General features: G+C 46.8%; 1 protein-coding gene across 1 annotated transcript in view; it reads right to left on the bottom strand.

Annotated features, from left to right (window-relative positions):
• DDX54 (DEAD-box helicase 54) overlaps window positions 1-19266 on the bottom strand; it is a 23909-nt gene extending 4643 nt beyond the window's left edge. The window contains exons 1-17 of the mRNA XM_083717112.1: window positions 18999-19266; window positions 17771-17897; window positions 16805-16875; window positions 15167-15355; window positions 13895-13944; window positions 13071-13112; window positions 12073-12168; window positions 10324-10445; window positions 8971-9032; window positions 7505-7636; window positions 6459-6669; window positions 5942-6076; window positions 4259-4480; window positions 3658-3731; window positions 3295-3495; window positions 1636-1778; window positions 285-398 (exon numbers count right to left, since the gene is read on the bottom strand). Coding sequence (XP_083573238.1) covers window positions 285-398; window positions 1636-1778; window positions 3295-3495; window positions 3658-3731; window positions 4259-4480; window positions 5942-6076; window positions 6459-6669; window positions 7505-7636; window positions 8971-9032; window positions 10324-10445; window positions 12073-12168; window positions 13071-13112; window positions 13895-13944; window positions 15167-15355; window positions 16805-16875; window positions 17771-17897; window positions 18999-19187 — 2180 coding nt within the window. The 5' untranslated portion in view covers window positions 19188-19266. The remainder of the gene's footprint in view (window positions 1-284; window positions 399-1635; window positions 1779-3294; window positions 3496-3657; window positions 3732-4258; window positions 4481-5941; window positions 6077-6458; window positions 6670-7504; window positions 7637-8970; window positions 9033-10323; window positions 10446-12072; window positions 12169-13070; window positions 13113-13894; window positions 13945-15166; window positions 15356-16804; window positions 16876-17770; window positions 17898-18998) is intronic.

Below are 19266 nucleotides of genomic sequence, written 5' to 3'. Positions count from 1 at the left end.
CAAATTTGTGTATTTGAAGGGATGAAGGAATGTTTCTAGAACGTTCTAGAATGACTGATTTGGTTTTCAGTTGTGGGTGCATTTTCCACCCTGGGCTTCTGGGGGCAGGAGGTGGAGAGACATAAATTCACCATGCACAAATTCAGTCCATCAAATATCAATTATCAGGAGCCCTCCGTTGACGAGAAAGGTTTTTGAACGGTTACATTTCTGCCGCCCTGCCCCACTTACAAAAACAAAACAACACAGCCACACAAACCCCTTTGATTATGAGCCCCACTCACCATTTCAAGAGCTGCTTACTCTTGCTCATGTTCCGATTCTCATCGCCCATCAAGTCAAGGACGGCTCCGGAAGCCTGTTGCTCGAACGCCGTGCCTTCCCCACCGATGCACAACCTGGGCATTGAGAGGAGGCAAAGGTCAGGAAGAAAAGCCGCCAGCTGTACCCCGGGTCAAACCACTCGCCCGTTCTCCTCAAAGCTGTCTGCTCTGACTGCCAGGAGCTCTCTAGGGTCCCAGGTGGAGACAGGTCTCTCCCCATCACCTGGACCCTTTTAACGGGAGAGGGCAGGGGTCGAACCTAGGACTTTCTGCAGCCGAAGGTCTTCTGCTTGGGAGAAGAGCCGCAGCTCTGCAGCAGAACACCTGCTTTGAATGCAGAAGGCCAGAGGTTCAATCCTTGGCATCTCCAGGTAAGGACAGGGAAAGGCTCCCCTGTCTGAAACCTTGGGCAGCTGCTCCCAGTCTGTGTAGACAATACCAAGTTCAGTATAGAGAGACAGCATCCTGTGAGAACGCAAGCAGAGCAGAGCCCCGCAGGATCAGGCCAATGGCCCATCTAGTCCAGCATCCTATTCTCACACCAGCCAAGCCAGATGCCCAAATAGGAATCTTGACCCCAGGACAAGAGAGGAGGAAGAACACGTTTCTCTATCCCCTTTCTGCACGCTATGCATAATTTGTATTCTTTCGCCTCTTAACTCTCCTGGTCTCTAAGCTAGAAATCCTGCCCTATGTTCTCATGCTTTACCACTGAGCTAGGACCCTTCGGACTGGAGACTACACTAGCGGCCAAAATTGTGGAAACCTTTTGGGAAAAGTGTATTTCTGAGGTTTGATGGCTCATAACACCACTTTTTTCATATTATGAGTAACACCATAAAATTATATATCAATGGAAAGATAATTTAATGAACAATGTAATGCAACAAAGTTAAATAAACCTTGTGGAGCGAAAAGCGTGAATGTATATAGAGTTGTACATATGGTTGATTTGAGTATGTTATTATTGATTATGTATACTCAATGTATCAGCCGCCTGGGGGGTTTCACTGTTGGGTTTTGGTTGTTGGTAAAAAAAATGAAGAAAAATAAATAAATAAATATATTGCAACAAAGTTTGTTCAATTATCTGTATTCTATCAAAAGTTATAGCCAAATAACCAGAAAAAGGAAGCACAGCTTGCTTACGTTGATGATATGCAGGAGATTTCCTTCATTTGAATGTAGCCGGTGAGCATGGGTGTTTAGAGAGCCGATCAGGTGTTATGAGCCATCAAACCTCGGAAATACACTTTCCCCAAAAGGTTTCCACAATTTTGGCCGCTAGCGTTCTCCCACTGCTGCCACATACCCTCGTTCGCTCTCAAAGTCCTTCGGCCGGTATGGGATGTAGAACTCTCCTTCCTGCTGCATCGCCAGTCTCTGCTTCTTCCCGTTGTCCTTTCCATCCAGGGGCTGCTTCCGCTTCCTTCCCACCACGCTGGAGAAAACATCCTGGGTGCGTGTGAAAATGTTAAGAACGGTTAGCAACCCTCGATATTCAGGAAGGCGGGCCAGTTCCACTGGGTTCATGGTTCTCTGTGGTTCTGCATTACTCCTAGGGAGGGTGCCATCGGGCCTGCACTTTCCCTAAACACACCACCAGGGGCGCCAACTATAGGGGGATGAAGGGGCTTCGGCCCCCTCAATATTTTGGGACAGGGGTCTGAGCCCACCCCCCAATATTGAGGGGGCTCCCCCGTCTCCAGGTGTATGCTTGTGTGCCACACAGAAGGCAAACATCACCATCCACGCTCGAGAGAAACACAAACACATCTCCCAGCAGCTTACAAAACTCTCCGCCTGCTACGAACATTTTGAGGACTAGAACCATGATGCTTCTTGATGGGCTATACTGACCAATTAATGTTTTTGGATTTCTTGTTTTTAAAATTTTACTATAAACTCCCCTTGTTTCCTCTAAGGGGTGGGAAAGGATTGTTTTGTCCTGTTAAAATTGTGTTGGTAAAATAATAATAACAATTTATTGTTTATACCCCACCCATCTGGTTGGGTTTCCCCAGCCACTCTGGGCGGCTCCCAACAAAATATTAAAATACAATAACCTATTAAACAGTAAAAGCTTCCCTAAACAGGGCTGCCTTCAGATGTCTTCTAAAAGTCTGGTAGTTGTTTTTCTCTTTGGCATCTGATGGGAGGGCATTCCACAGGGCAGGTGCCACTACTGAGAAGGCCCTCTGCCTGGTTCCCTATAACTTGGCTTCTCGCGAGGGAACCGCCAGAAGACCCTTGGCAATGGACCTCAGTGTCCGGGCAGAACGATGGGGGTGGAACCGCTCCTTCAGGTATACTGGACCTAGGCCGTTTATACAACAACAACAACAATAACCCCCACCACCTTTAAAAATAATTTTCAAAAGTCAACGTCAGGTGTAGTCTCTGATTTCCAACCACTGGAGGAGGAGGTGTGGTGATGATGGTGGTGGGACTGTCACCATCTTAAAGTAGCTCTCAGACCCTCGCCACGGTCAGCAGATTAGCATTAAGGCTCAGAAGTTACGAGATCCAGATTTTCCTACTGTGAAATTTATTTAAACAATTTATATACTGCTTGACCACAAGCTCGGATCCTGGTGGATATAAGCCATGCATCCAAGCCTTGGGAGACTACTAACAGCAGCTCCCCCAATGACCTCCATGATCTGGCATGGATTTAAGGTCCCTCAGGTGTCCTGGACCAGAATTGCTAAGGGCCTTGAAAAAGAATGCAAGAACCCTGAACCTGTCCCAGTAGCCTATGGGCAGCCAGTGCAGATTTTGGGGCACCAGAGTCACGTGCTGGCCATATGTCTGTCCACACCAGTAGTCCAGTGTTTTGCTCCAGTTGGAGCCTCCAGAACAGGCGTCCAAGGGTAGCCACAGATGTCCAAGGGTAGCACTGCAAGGATACGGGTTCCCCAGTCTGTCCTGAAGCCGAGAGGAAGCCCACCAGCCCCAACCGCATCCCTACCTGAATGCGTTCCTCATCTTCCTCTGGGTCTTGCTCTGTGGTCGCCGGCACAGCAAGACGTTGGACCTTCTCTGCTGCCAAGGAGAGCCTCTCCTGCTGCTTCCGCTGGTGCCGGTCAATGAGCTGGCGGTCCCGGTTACGTTTGGCCCGCATGACGTCGCTGGCCAGAGTCTTGTTGGTGGCGTTTATTTCAAATATGGTCTAGAAACAGCAGCAGGGGAGGGGGGTGGCGACGTTCGTCAGGGCAAAGCAGAATCGAACCCTGCCCTGGCGCCGGCGTGCAGCTCCACTGGGCACATGCCAGGGTTCCCTTAATGCCAAGAGGCAGGGGGTCTGCTGCTAGGGGTCCCTCGCGACACTCACCGCCTTGGAACGGTAACTTTTGATGCTGTCCACGAATTTCAGCCGCTCCATCTCTTCCCCCTCAAAGCGAAGACCTTCGGGGAAGCAAAGCAGGGAGGGAAAGGTTACCCCCGTGTGGTGGAGCAGCAGCAGATTAGGAATGAGGCAACTCAGCCAGATGGGTAGGGTAATAATAATAATAATAATAATAATAATAATAATAAATAATGTTTATTTATATCCCGCCCTCCCCAGCTGAAGCCGGGCTCTGGGCGGCTACCATCAATAAAATAATACAACATTCTAAAATCATTTCATTATAAAATTAATTCAAATCAAATTGATGGCAACCATTAGACTAAAGTTCTGTGAAGATTGCCAAAGGAGGGAGTCAGGCTGTGCCCTGGCCAAAGGCCTGGTGGAACAGCTCTGTCTTGTAGGCCCTGCGGAAAGATGTCAAGTCCCACAGGGCCCTAGTCTCTTGTGACAGAGCATTCCACCAGATTGGAGCCACAGCCGAAAAAGCCCTGGCTCTGGCTGAGGCCAGCCTAACCTCTCTGTGGCCTGGGACCTTCAGGATGTTTAAATAATAAATTTATTATTTTTTTAGTAAGCCACTCACTGAACAAGGGGTGGATGCCCAGCAGGCTGAAGTCCATTTCCTTGACCCTCTTGATGGACTCGGGTGACGGAGCAGGCCGCGACTTCAGGTACTGCTTCTGGGCATTGTCAGAGACTCGCCGGAGGCTCTGCAGTTCCAGCGAGCGCTCGTGGTCCGTCTGCAGCAGGCTCTCCTCGTCGTCGATGATGCTCTGGGGGACACGGCCAAAGATGCCGTCTGTGTCTGAAAGGGGGGAAAGTGAAGCAGTCAGGGAGCTGTTTCAGGGCCCCTGCCAGAGGAATGGGTGGCTACCATAGAAGGGCCTTATTGGTGGTGGTGCCACAGCTGTGGAATGCTCTTTCCCCAGGTATTCACCTTGATATGGGGGGGGGGGGGAGAGAGAGAGAGAGAGAGAGAGAGAGAGAGAGAGAGAGAGAAATCTTTTTTTTTTAACCATCCCAAAAATTTATGCATACACCCTGCTGATTTTGTGTAGCATGCAACCAAAAATGTAATGTGAGGGTAAAATGAGGTCGTTCATTAAGTGCAGGAGTCATAAAAAGGAGAAAAATGGTGTATAAAATTGGGAGGGGAGAGGAAAAGGTTCTCTCTCGCTTTCATACTACAGTGGTACCTCGGGTTACATACGCTTCAGGTTACAGATGCTTCAGGTTGCAGACTCCACTAACCCAGAAATAGTACCTCGGGTTAAGAACTTTGCTTCAGGATGAGAACAGAAATTGCATGGCGGTGGTGCGGCAGCAGTGGGAGACCCCATTAGCTAAAGTGGTGCTTCAGGTTAAGAACAGTTTCAGGTTAAGAACGGACCTCCGGAACGAATTTAGTACGTAACCAGAGGTACCACTGTACTAGAAACTCAAGGACTTCCAACTAATGTGGGAAGATTCAGGACAGGTTAAAGGCAGGTAAACTTCTTCCTGCATAGCTAAAACTCTCTCCCAAAGTGATGGCCATCAACCTTTGAAAGAGCATTGGGCAAATTTGTGGAGGAGAGAACTTTTGATGGCTACTAACCATGAAGGTTAAGGGCACTAATGCTTCTGAATAGCAGCTGCTGGAACAGCAGGCAAAGAAAGCGCTCTTGTGTTCAGGTCCTGATGCATGCAGATTTTCCTCAGGCATCTGGGTGGCCACTGTGAGAACAGGATTCTGGACTAGATGGGCGACCGACCTGATCCAGCAGCTTTTGTAACCTCGGGACTAGGTTACCTAAGGGACCACCTCGCCCCATCCGGGAATCAGGCTTTTAATGTTGCAGCTCCAGCCCTCTGGAATGAGCTTCCCACAGAAATTAAGAAGGCACCCAACATCACCATATTGAGGAGTCTACTGAAGACGTTTTTGTTTAAAAATGTGACCTAGTCATTTATGAAATATTAACTGCACAGCTGTAAGGATGGTTCTACTGTTTTTAGAATTTGTAGAAGCGCTTTCAATTGTGAGAATTTGCATTCTGTCTTCTTTTAACTGTGTGGTATACTGCTTTGACGGCCTCAGGGGATAAAGAGGTTTATAAACTTGCAAAATGTAACAGAACAAAGGAATAAAGCATGCAACACATTGAATGACAGCCCTGTGAGAAATTGCGGCAGCAACCTTTTTTGACCAATTCTTGCAATAAAGAAAAAACAATTCCCAAGGGCACGCCTGCTAATTATTGCCACCTAACGAGGGCAGACCTACCTGTGGGCTTCTCGTGAGGGTTGGCAAGGACGAGGGGCCGGCCTAAGAAGAGGTGCAAGTCAAAAACATAGGGGGTCTCATCCGGCGCCACCAAGGAGTAAGCCGTACCACTTCTTCCTGCCCGGGCCACTCTGCCTGGAGAGAGCAAAACAGAGAAGATTAATGTTGGATGGAACAAAAGGTTTGTTTAATCTGTCTTCTAAGATTGAATCTCCAACCCTTGCTGTAAAAAAGAGTGACCATTTGGGCAAAGCTGAACAGCTACAGAGCCACATGGGTTGCAGTCAAAGGGTCCCAGTCTCTATGCCGTTTGACAAGCGCTTCCAGTTCCTGGTTGACAGTAGCCAATGGGGGGTGGAACACTCATAAAACGCCATGCAAAGTGTGTGCTTTACTCCCTAAGCTGTAGTTCCTCCCACCTCTGCACCCAGGCCCCATAGACGCGGGCCTAGATGAACCGACTTAAGGCAGCTTTCACAAGTTAAGCTGTACAAGGTGCCGGACCTCAAGAACTCACCGACACGGTGGAGGAAGAGCTTGGCCTTGGCCGGGAAGCTGTAGTTGATGACATTGTCCAGAAGAGGGATGTCGATGCCCCGGGCGGCCAAGTCGGTGACGATCAGCACTGAGCACTTGCCATGGATGAACTTGCCCACGTTGATCTTCCGGGCCGTCTGGTCCAGGGAGCTGTAGACATGCGTGCAGTTCACACCCTGGGCTGTCAACAGCTGCAGGGGCATCAGTGAGAGGAAGCAAACTGAAGGTCAGTAAGTAAGGAGAAATCAAAAGTACCACTCGAGTTCCCCAGGTGTCCATGGGGACTGAATTGGGAATGGAGCTTTAGAACTTCTTCACCCTTTTCTTTTAAAACCCGGTAAGTTTCTAGTCCTCATCGTTTCGAAGAAAATTCATTTTGCTGCTGTGATGTTTTTATTGTAAATGTGTTTTTAATAGATATTTTGCTTGTACACACAATAAGCCTGCAACTTAGGTGGGGGCTACGTTTTGGGGACTGTGCCTAAAGCCAAAATCGTGTGTAGTCAAAACACCTTGGTTTCAATGATGGGTGAGGATTGCCAAAGTCATTTTTCCTGAAACTCTCCATCCCTTTTCTATTCTTTCCTTTTTTTGGCCATGTGCCTAAAGCACATGTGTGTAAGTTGTGGGCCTATTGTGTGTATATAAAGAGACAGAGTTTTAATTTTATTAGTGTTTAATAACTTTTTAATGACTCCCCCCCCCCCAAGTTTTGACTTGTTTCTATTTTATCTGTAAGCCGCCTTGAGTCTGGGGAAAAGGCGGGAGACAACAACAACAACAACAACAACAACAACAACAACCTGTCCCTGTCCTGTGTAGACAATCCAACTTTTAAAGGAAACCTTAAAAACATAGCCATCAAATAGGATGGGGGTTATGTGGAGACTCAGTCCCAGGTTAGTCCTGTTTATTAGGGGATAATATGCCTACCGACCTGAAATCTTGCCGACAGCAGCAAAAATGGTGTGAATCGCCATGTGAGTGCTGCCAATGACACAAAACTCCATACAACAAGCTCCATACCTCTTTCAGGTATTCTGTATGATGTTTCGTGGCCACAAAGACAATCGTCTGGTCCTGCGGTCTTACGACCGTCCTCAGCAGGTACAACAGGAGGGCTGGCTTGTCATCAGCACGCACGTGATAGAAAGACAGCTGTGAGGATGATTAGGTGTTTAATTGTCAGCGTTGGTGCCTGCTGAGTTTTCTCCCAGCTTGGAAGGGTCTAGTTCAGTCTTTGCCAGTCTGACACCCTCCCCACAATAAGACATTTTTGACAACTGCAGGGTGACAGATTGGCTGAACCAGGGCTTTTTTCCCCAGCCAGAACTCACCGAAACTCAGTTCCAGGATCATTGCCATGATAAGAGAACAAGGGAGGCATTCACGGTGAGCCTTTTTGCTAGAAAAATTGCCATGAGACTAACCACTCAAAGTCAACCTAATCTGGTATAAGGCAGCTTTTTATGCCTCCTTGCAGCTTAGGATATACAGTGGTACCTCGGGCTAAGTACCGAATTCGTTCCGGAGGTCCGTTCTTAACCTGAAACTGTTCTCAACCTGAAGCACCACTTTAGCTAATGAGGCCTCCCGCTGCCACCGGAGCACGATTTCTGTTCTCATCCTGAAGCAAAGTTCTTAACCCGAGGTACTATTTCTGGGTTAGCGGAGTCTGTAACCTGAAGCGTATGTAACCTGAAGCGTATTTAACCCGAGGTACCACTGTAGTTAGATACACACACTATGGCTGCTACCCCTGCTCACCAATCCCTACCACAGCGGCCAACGTTTCCCTTTTTTTAAAGGGAAATTCCCTTATTCCAAATAGTATTCCTCGCAAGAAAAGGTAAAAGTTGACAGCTATGACCCCCAATTACTCACTGCTTGTCAGCCCCCCACCCTGCCCCATTACATTCCCCCCAAACCTACCATCTCCTCACAGCTACTTCAAGCCCCTGTATTATCTTCTGTGCTCCTCCATCTCTGCTTTCTTAAGACCCCCACTGTTATTTAAAGCGCCATTTTAAATCCTCATTTGTTCCCTACACACACACACACACACCAAACTCAGGGATAAAAACTGGCATTTTTTACAAGTGCCAGAAAATATAATAATGATCTGTCAGTACAGCAAAGCCTGCATTTTTGGAATTCCCTGCCCATTGATACTGGGCAGACACACAAAAATATAGCTTCCTCTCTATCCTCCATTCAGACAAGGGAGGAGCAATATTAAGGGCACACTCCAGCCAAGCAAATAATACCTGAGAGAGCTCTCAAGGGCCGCAGTTGGTCACTGAGGCAGAGGTTCCCCACCCCTGAGTTAGCAGAACTGCCAAGCTGGCTCAAGCAGACTAGAGGAGCAGCAACAGGGAAGCCATACAAACGGCCACGTGTGCCGCGCTCCCCAATTTCGGCAGATCCCAATGCCAAACTCCTTCCCCCTTCCCCAAACTGCCCCTTCCAAGATATCCATACTTCCTGCTTACCTTGAGCTGCTCGCTCAGCTTGGATTCCACATCCAATCGGATCAACACCGGCTCTGTAAGACCTGTGGAAAGGAAGTTTGGGCAGAGGGGAGAGAATATGAAGCTACAGCTCGCTCTGGATTTTCCAGATGCTCTCAGCAGGGTGGATTTTATTTAAATCAAATCAATTTAAATCACTAGTCAGTAAGACTTGATTTAAATCACTAGTCAGTAAGATTTAAATCATTTTTATTTTTTTTACAGAAAGCCTCCTTCTTGCTGGTATAATCTTAATATTTACAACCAGACGGTTTCATTTTTGGAAAAAAAAATTCAGAGTAATTTTTACAGTTATATCAAAAATTACTGATTGGTTATACTATTAGATATACACAGACCGACAATTATGAAATTATTGTGAGGTTTAATGTTAACTGTTTATATTTGGACAACTTTTCTGCTGTACTTTATTGGAAGGAGAAAAATACCGTATTTTTTGCTCTATAAGACTCACTTTTCCCCTCCTAAAAAGTGAGGGGAAATGTGTGTGCGTCTTATGGAGCGAATGCAGGGTGTGCAGCTATCACAGAAGCCAGAACAGCAAGAGGGATTTGCTGCTTTCATTGCGCAGCGATCCCTCTTGCTGTTCTGGCTTCTGAGATTCAGAATTTTTTTTTTCTTGTTTTCCTCCTCCAAAAACTAGGTGCGTCTTGTGGTCTGGTGCATCTTATAGAGCGAAAAATATGGTAATCATTTCCTTAGTAACATTTTTTTAAAAAATATTTAACTAAAACAATAACATTAGAACATATGTATCCATGTTTGTTAACTGATGTAGTTAAACTTTTTTAAAAAAACAACAACACCAGACTGAGTTTTAGCAGACATGAAAATCTTAAAACAAACCCTTGTTTCCTGATGAATAGCCTTTGGAGTATAATGCAACTTAAATAGAAAGCTATCTTTAGAAAGATTTTTCCTCCCAAAGCATTTTTTTTAATCCGATTTAAATAAAAAAAAATCCGATTTAAATAAAAAAGAATCTGCTTTTTTAATTTTAATTTTAATTATTGATTTTTATCCACCCTGGTTACATCTCACTCTAGAATGAGGATAAAGGTGTTTTCCAGATGCTCCCAGCAATCTAGATCAATGAGACCGGGGGATTTATTTAAAAGGACTCTCCGACCACTAAAAACAGTCATGAATCCCAGGAAACGCTGTTTGCTAGGGGTGCTAAGAGACCTCCCCTCTTCCCGTCACAGAGCTATGGTTCCCAGAGTGTTTTCACGGTCAATCCCTCTCTCCAGGGAACTGTGAGATCGGGCCTCCGGTACGCAAAGGTGGCGCCCGAGACCAGGTCTGTCTCCTTACCGGCTCGAGCAAACTCCACAAGAAGTTTCGGCAGGGTGGCAGAGAAGAGAACGGTCTGGCGGTTCTCGGGCAGCCTCGAGATGATCTCCTGCAGCTGCTCTGCAAAGCCCATTTCAAAGAGCCTGGCAAGGTAAGTGGGAAAAGGCGTTTTGAGGAGACACAGAAAGCAAACAGGAGAAGAACAAGCGGCAGGGCAGAGGATCTGAAAAAATATGCAACAAGATTCAGCCAAGCAAATGCCTGGCTTACAGATGTGGTACAGCCCTCTCCACGTACGTGGTACAGCCCCCTCCCCAGGACTGTAGCACTTCAGAGCACCCACAGGGAATCCTTTTTATTTTTTTAAGCCAAGTGTTCTTCTGCTACCTATTTTGTAAAGTTGTTTGCTATGTGTTTATTGATCAAAGTATTTCTACATCTTCCACTCACAAACCACCAGAGCAGTTTACAGCAACATTAAAACAGATTTTTTTTGGGGGGGGGGAGGGGGTTCTTAGAATTCCAGAGTGGCGCCACCCTAGAAGAAGTTTCTGGTTTCCTATACAAAGATGGTTGAAGAACAGGGACAGGGTTGGGATGCGAAGCTGTAAGAATATCTTGCAAACCGAAGTTTCATTTTTAAAAAGCCACATGCTATGGAAGGAATTCCACGGCAACACATACATCTCACAAAGTCAAAAGGCACTTCATTAAAAAGAAAACCTATATAGTTTTAAAGGGTAAAAGGTAAAGGTAAAGGTACCCCTGACCATTAGGTCCAGTAGTGGACAACTCTGGGGTTGCGGCGCTCATCTTGCTCTATAGGCCGAGGGAGCCGGCATTTGTCTGCAGACAGCTTCCGGGTCATGTGGCCAGCATAACTAAGCCGCTTCTGGCGAACCAGAGCAGTGCACAGAAACGCCGTTTACCTTCCCGCCGGAGTGGTACCTATTTATCTATTTGCACTTTGACGTGCTTTCGAACTGCTAGGTTGGCAGGAGCAGGGACCGAGCAACGGGAGCTCACCCCGTTGTGGGGATTCGAACTGCCGACCTTCTGATTGGCAAGTCCTATGCTCTGTGGTTTAGACCAAGCATCCCAGTTTTAAAAGGTAGCCTTCATCAAATGTACAGATATTTTGGACTACAAGTCCCATCAACCCCAGCCAGCTAATCCTGGAATTTGAATGGTTTTGGCTCAGAAGTTCCTTTTCCACATGGAGTACACACACCACCAAGAATTCACAACTGAAAAAAAGCCAAAACTGTCACCAGGCTTCTCTTCCCTAAATGGAAGAACCAAGCAACACTGCTCAGAGGCAGGACATCTGCTTTGCATACAGAAGGTCCCAGGTTCAATCCCCGTCATCTCCAGGCAGGACTAGAAGAAATCCTTCTTTGAAATTCTTGATAGCTCAGTCAGTAGAGTGTGAGACTCTTAATCCCAGGCCTGTAGGTTCGAGCCTCACATTGGGCAAAAAGCTTCCATGGGGTTGGGCTAGATGACCCTCGTGGTCCCTTCCAACTCTACAAATCCAGGAGAGCTGCTGCCAGTCAGTGTGGAGAATACTGAGCTAGATGGACCAGGAGGCTGACTCAGCATAAGGGAAGGGAAGTTCAGTGGTTAGAGCATCTGCCTTGCATGCAGAGGATCCCTAGTTCTAGGCCTGCCTCAGCAGAAGCTGGCTTCCTATGTTCCCGTTTCTGAATGCTGTGGCCTGATCTCCTGCCTGGGAAAATAGGTGCTCTCCCCAGGGGGCCAGGAACTCACCTGTCTGCTTCGTCAAAGACCACGTATTCCACACTCTGCAGCTTGAGCTTCATCTCTATGGCCACGTGCATCAGCCGGCCAGGAGTTGCAATGATTCTGTGGGAGGCAAGCAAAGGACACAGTGGCTGCAGGGTTTTCTTACAAGTTCAGAAAGAATACTGCATTGTACCTGTGCCAGCCCAGCAGATCGAAATGGGCATATACACACCTTGTTATGGGAGAGGCATCAGGATGAATGCAAGGGGCACCCAGGAAGCCTGTTAAAATGAGCCCCTTGTTTCCTAGCCACCAGCCCAAGTTTTTAGACTTACACAGGGCTTTTTTGCTTTAAAAAATGTTTAGGGGTACTCTCATTTTGACTCAAGAAAATCACCATTTTATAGTTGAAACCGGGAAAACTAAACACAGTAAATGAACAAAAGTACAGTGGTGCCCCGCAAGACGAATGCCTCGCAAGACGAAAAACCCGCAAGACGAAAGGGTTTTTCGGTTTTTGCGTCGCTTCGCTAGATGATTTTCCCTATGGGCTTGCTTCGCAAGAAGAAAGCCCATAGGGAAATCTCCGGGGACCTCTTTTAAATGCTGGCGGTGTGGAGCATTCAGAAGAGGTCCAGGAAGGCCGGCGGGGGCCGAAAGGCTTTGCTCCCCACCGCCAGCATTTTAAAAGCGGTCCGGGATAGCAGGGAAGCGCTTCCTGCTATCCCGGACGGCTTTTGAAGGCAGACGGGGGGGAGCAAAAACTTTTGCCCCCCGCCGGCCTTCAGAAGAGGTCGGGGGACAGACTGTCCCCGGACCTGGTCTGAAGGCGGTTTCCATAGGAACGCATTGATTGATTTTCAATGCATTCCTATGGGAAACCGTGCTTCGCAAGACGAAAAACTCGCAAGACGAAAAGACTTGCGGAACGAATTAATTTCATCTTGCGAGGCACCACTGTACGAAGATTCGCAAAATGTTTAAGGGTATGTGTCCCCCCAGAAAAAAATAATTGGACTTACATATCAGGGTTTTCATGCAGAGCTGCAAACTGGTCTTCCATCCTGGAGGAGCGGAGAGGCAGAAGGCAAATTTAGTTTTAGAGAAAGCAGGAAAACCTCCCCGCCCCCCTTTGTGCCTAACTTTGACTGCCGCGCTCAGATCTTACGTCACGTCTTTTTTTAAAAAATAAATTTTTATTACATATAACAATAGGAATGTTAGAAAGGACAATGGCTTGCCCGCTTAACATCATATGGTCCACAACTTCAGAAACAAAATGTATTGCTTCAATGGCACTTTTAAGCATCAGCGCTGGATATTTATTTTTATTTATTTATTTAGATTTCCTTGTCAGCAATCAACTTTATGGCAGGCTCATTCCCTGGAAAGGCAGGGGGATGAGTTACAATGCTGAATCAGATGGACCTCAAGGCCACAGTCACACCAAAAGTTTAAAGTATATGATACTACTTTAAACAGTTGTTACTTCTCGCCCCCAAGGATTCTGGGAGTTGTAGTTTGCTCAGGCCAAGAGTTGTTAGGAAACCCTTATTCCCCTTCCCAGAGCTACAATTCCCAGAATGGTTTGACAATCAATCCTTCTTCTCTGGAAACTGTAGCTCTGTGTTAGGGAATAGGCGACCTCTTAACTACTCAGCACCCATTACGAACTACAGTTCCCAGGATTCCTTGGGGGAAGCCGTGAATGTTTCAAGTGGCATTATAGTGCTTCAAACATATCTTGTGAATGTGGCCTTAGTTCTTCAACAATGTGACTTCCTGTGAGGCCTAAACATGGGGCAGGTCAACAATCTCTCCGTGTGTTTTTTAATGTCAAACTTACTTGTCTCCTCCAAGGATCAGGGCGGTTTTCAGGCCTGTGTATCGGCCAAGCTGTAGTGGAAAGTAGGGGAAGAGTGAAAAAAAAACCAGTCAAAAACTTGCATTTGGTCCCAAGATATCCTTCCAGCTATCTAATAACCAAAAGAAAGCCAGGGGCTTGATGAGCCTCATGCTTGAACAAGCCCACCTTCACTTGACCCCAAGCCCTGCTAAACTCGCAACAAAATCCTGTGGCGGTATGTTCCTCTGGTCAACTGCACATTGTCCATCGATCTCTGCAGCCTCAGAGAGCTTCAGCGGCTGCATCCAGACATCAGGCTTATAGCATTCATACTGCAAGAACATCTCCCGTCTTCTAACCCTTTTGCACTGCCGCACCTGTTGAGTTATAGAACTGTGGCTTTTCGATTAATATACTGCCATATAGCGCGGTTTAAACAAAGACCCTCATATGCTGGGATAACTGCTCCAATTTTTTAAATGTTTTTTAATGAAACTGCAACTCGAAAAAACTCCCACAATTTCTCAAGCGAACAGGGTTGCAAGCAGATTTTTTTTCCCCTGGGAAACAGCACGGATATGAACATTCATTTTACATTGGTATTATTATTATTTATTAAATTTCTATACCACTCTTCAGCCGAGGATCCCAGGGCAGTTAACATTATAAAAACGCAAAAATAAATAGCACAGTAACAAACAAAAACAACAACCCCAAAAACCACTATTTAGAAGACCATAGATTGGCCTATTAACCAAAGGCCTGGGAGAAGTGGAATGTTTTTGCCTGGTGCGTACCTATATGTGGGAATTAACAAGTAAGGAAATGTGGGGGAAATGGGATAAAGCACTGCCTAAATACAGCTAGCACAAAGGCTTCTATGTGACCAAAACTGTTTCTGCCACTCTTGAGTCCCATCTTAACCACATCAAGCAACACGAAGGCTAATAATATATTGACAATATTCATATAACACTATCAAACTGTTTCAAAATTCATTAACAGAAAACATGTAATATGTGCAGGGAGTCACAAACAAAAGAAGAGTCACGTAACTATTCCATAAGCAGAACGATTTAAAGGCTTTAAAGCAGCCTTTCTCAACCTGCGGGTCCCCAGACGTTGTTGGACTACAACTCCCATCATCCCTAGCTAGCAAGGCCAGAGCTCAGGGATGATGGGACTTGTAGTCCAACAACATCTGGGGACCCACAGGTTGAGAACCGCTGCTTTAAAGACCCTTTAGTCTTTAAAGTCCCATCTTTGGCTTACCTCCTTAGTGAACTTGAGTGTCTGCAAGGCAAGCTCTCTAGTCGGAGAGAGGATAAGAGCCCGTGCCCCCGTTTTGGCACTGTGCACCTTCAGCTTCTCAAACATGGGGATGAGGAAACAGGCCGTCTTTCCGCTGCCCGTCCTCGCCATCGCCACCACATCCTTGCCGTCCAGGATCACGGGGATGGTCTGCAAAACAAAACTGATTCAGAGTGGAGGCAGGGGAAATCAAACGACAGCAGCAAACCTGAAGTCAGGGACTATGCGAACTCATCCAAGAGGATGAGGAATCTCCTCACAACTCTCAGAACCCTTAACTACAATGTAGAGTTAGGATGAGGCCTAGGAAACACACAACCAAGTTTACACGCAAAATGTGATGATGATGATGAAAAAAACAATTTGATTGTCCACATATTGCAGATTTTGGGGTGAGGGGAAGGAGGCTAGACTGAGAGAGAGAGATCTGAATAAAATTTCATAATATTGTAGAGTTGGAAGGTGGAACAGGCTTTCTTTTACTCCTGCTCCGTAGGATAGGACTGGTACCAATGAGGTCATGTTGTAAGAAAGGAGATTCCAACCAACAACAACAACAACATCATTTTATTTATATGCTGCCCCCCCCCCCCCAGCCGAAGCCGGGCTCAGAGAAGCTAACAACAATAAAAGTAACACAGCATTCTAAAATCAATTCAAAATCAAATTAATGGCAACCATTGGGCTAAGGTTCTATGAGGATTACCAAAAGAGGGGGTCAGGCAGGCTGTGCCTTGGCCAAAGGCCTGGTGGAACAGCTCTGTCTTGCAGGCCCTGCGGAAAGATGTCAAGTCCTGCGGGGCCCTAGTCTCTTGGAGAGCGTTCCACCAGATCGGGGCCATAGCCGAAAAAGCCCTGGCTCTGGCTGAGGCCAGCCTAACGTCCCTGTGGCCTGGGACCTCCAATATGTTTTTATTTGAAGACCGTAAGGTCCTCCGTGGGACATACCAGGAGAGGCAGTCCCGTAGGTACGAGGGTCCTGATCCTGTACTCCACCGGGAGCCAGTGCAGCTGGTATAGCACTGGGTGAATATGATCCTGCAGTGAAGACCCCGTAAGGAGTCTCACTTCGGCATTCTGCACCTGCTGGAGTTTCTGGGTCAGTCTCAAGGACAGCCCCGTGCAGAGTGAGTTACAATAAGCACCTGCTTAGCTTGGCGGAGGTGAAAAAATGCTGCCTTTGTTATAGCTGCAATCTGCGCCTCCATGGAAAGGGAGGTGTCAAATATTTATACCCCGCCCATCTGGCTGGGTTGCCCCTAAACATCAGGAAGAACTTTCTGACACTAAGAGCTCTTTGACAGCGGAACAGCCTCCCTTGGAAAGTAGTGGACTCTCCTTCATTTTTAAACAGAGGTTGGATAGCCATTTATCACAGATGCTTTAGTTGACATTCCTGCATTGTAGGGGGTTGGGAGAAGATGACCCTTGGGGACCTTTCATAAAATCGTAGAATTGTAGCGTTGAAAGGGACCCTGAGGGTCATCTAGTCCAACCCCCTGAAATGCACGAACAGAATATTTCTAAAGCAAAAATGAAGAGACCGGCTTAGATGGACCCTTGATTTCCGATCCAGCAGGGCATTTCCTGGGTCCTCACCTTCCTCTGGATGGGAGTTGGTATTTTGTACCCTTTCTTCATGATCCCTTTGAACACAGGGTAGCCCAGACCTAAGGGAGAAAACAGTTAACTGAAATTCACCATTATTTTCAAATCTGGAGCGCAGGGCAGGGAGGACGCTGGACCAGATGGGCCCTTGGCCTGATCCAGAAACCTGCTGCCCACGACCCGTACAAAAACCTTATAATGCAATCTCTTATCTGCATCTATAACATGTCTTGCCAAGTAATACTTCTGAATATGGCTCACTGGAGGTCAACACTCCAAAAGAATCTGGTGTACACATTTGCCTCTGGCGTTTGGGCATAGCCTTTGATCACTATCAGCAAGACCCCATAGAATAAGGTGCTCTAATCATCAGGTGAGGACTGAGTGGATGATAATCAGCTACAGAGATTAGATATAGTGTTTTCAGCTCATCAGAACTAAAACTATTCAGTTTTTAAATGAACATTTTCAGCAGTGCCGAGAACTGCTTACCTAATTTCGGTGCATTTCAGCAAATGATCTCTCATTCACTAGCATTGCCCCTCATTTGCCTTCTCTTTCAACAGCCCTCAAAGCACAATAATTATAAAGAACCGAATTAATTAACATTAGTGTTGAGGCAAAATCCCTTCCTCACTGCATCGCCACAACTGCATTTGTTTTATTTTGAAATCTTTAATATTTTAGTTTTCCGTTATATTGCTTTGACTGTATATTTTATATTTGACCTTCTTAAGATTGTTTTGTTTATGTTTTATTTATTTAATATGCTGTAACCCGCTTTGAGATTTTTCTTAAAAATGTAAAGCGGCATAGAAATTAAATCAATAAATAGGCCAACCCACCTAGGAGAGTGGAGGGCACTTTGCTGCAGGCCACCACAAACCTTGTTCTGGCCCCTGCTAGCATACAAGAACAGCCAGTTTTGTAACATTAAAAAAGCTCTCCCTCACTCACCCATGGACTGAAAGCCTCCTGATTTCTTCTTTTTCTTGTTCTGGGCCCGAACCATTTCCTGGGTGTCTAGCTCGACATCAGAAGTGCAATCCGCTGCCGGAAAAGATGGAACTGGCATCTCATAGTCCTTTGAACCACACCAAAAAAAGAAAGAATGAGTGTTTGAATAGGGAACAGCAACAAGAAGAACCAACCCCGAGTGGGCTATAAGTCAGTGTTTTCTCTACCCTTTATTATCCTCACAACAACCCTGAGAGGTGGCTGTTGTTGTTGTTGTTGTAAGTCAGTGTTTTCTCTACCCTTTATTATCCTCACAACAACCCTGAGAGGTGGCTGTTGTTGTTGTTGTTGTAAGTCAGTGTTTTCTCTACCCTTTATTATCCTCACAACAACCCTGAGAGGTGGCTGTTGTTGTTGTTGTTGTTGTTGTTGTTGTTGAGTCATTTAGTCGCATCTGACTCTTCGTGAGCCCATGGACCAGAGCACGCCAGGCCCTCCTGTCTTCCACTGCCTCCCGCAGTTTGGTCAAACTCATGTTGGTAGCTTCGAAAACACTGTCCAACCATCTCGTCCTCTGTCGTCCCCTTCTCCTTGTGCCCTCCATCTTTCCCAACATCAGGGTCTTTTCCAGGGAGTCTTCTCTTCTCATGAGGTGGCCAAAGTATTGGAGCCTCAGCTTCAGGATCTGTCCTTCCAGTGAGCACTCAGGGCTGGTAGGTTAGGCTGAAGAGCTGTTTTCTTTGTTTTGGGCAAAGGGTTGCTTTGCCATTTTCTTACCATTCATGTCCCAACTTCTCCTCCAAGGATGGCTCTACCTCACCTCATTTCATCCTTACAACAACCCAGCGAGGCAGGCTAGGCTGAGTGGGGATTTGAACCCTGCCCTACCAGGTCCTAGTCCGACAAGCCACTATACAGTAGTACTTCGGGTTAAGAACTTAATTCGTTCCGGAGGTTCCCTTCTTAACCTGAAACTGTTCTTAACCTGAAGAACCACTTTAGCTAATGGGACCTCCTGCTACCGCTGCGCTGCCACTGCACGATTTCTGTTCTCATCCTGAAGCAAAGTTCTTAACCCGAGGTACTATTTCTGGGTTAGCGAAGTCTGTAACCTGAAGCGTATTTAACCTGAAGCGTATGTAACCCGAGGTACTACTATACTAGCCCCAGGCTCCCGATCCTTGCCTTAAGCTCCGGCACCTGTGAAGGGAGGGGGTCTCCCACTGACCTGCTGCTCGTCCACGTCCCGATCCTTGCACCGCCGCTGCCTTTTCCTCCGCCGCCCCGTGGCCTGGGCAGGAGCCATGGCAGAAGCGCCGCAAACAACCTGCCGGCCGAAGAAGTCACTCCGAATCCAGGAAGGCAGGGAGCCACGTGCGTCGAATGGGCGGGGCCCCGGTGATCGGAGGCGGGACATCCATTAAGCCCTGCCTCTTCTCCCTAGCAAGCGCTCCAGGAGTGGCTGGCTTTTCTCTGCCACTCACGGCTTGGACGCC

The sequence above is a fragment of the Podarcis gaigeae genome (genome assembly GCF_964106915.1).
Source record: "Podarcis gaigeae genome assembly, chromosome: 16".
NCBI classification, from domain to species: domain Eukaryota; kingdom Metazoa; phylum Chordata; class Lepidosauria; order Squamata; family Lacertidae; genus Podarcis; species Podarcis gaigeae.
Note: the sequence above shows the minus strand (reverse complement) of the source record. Positions and strands in the feature narration are given on the sequence as shown.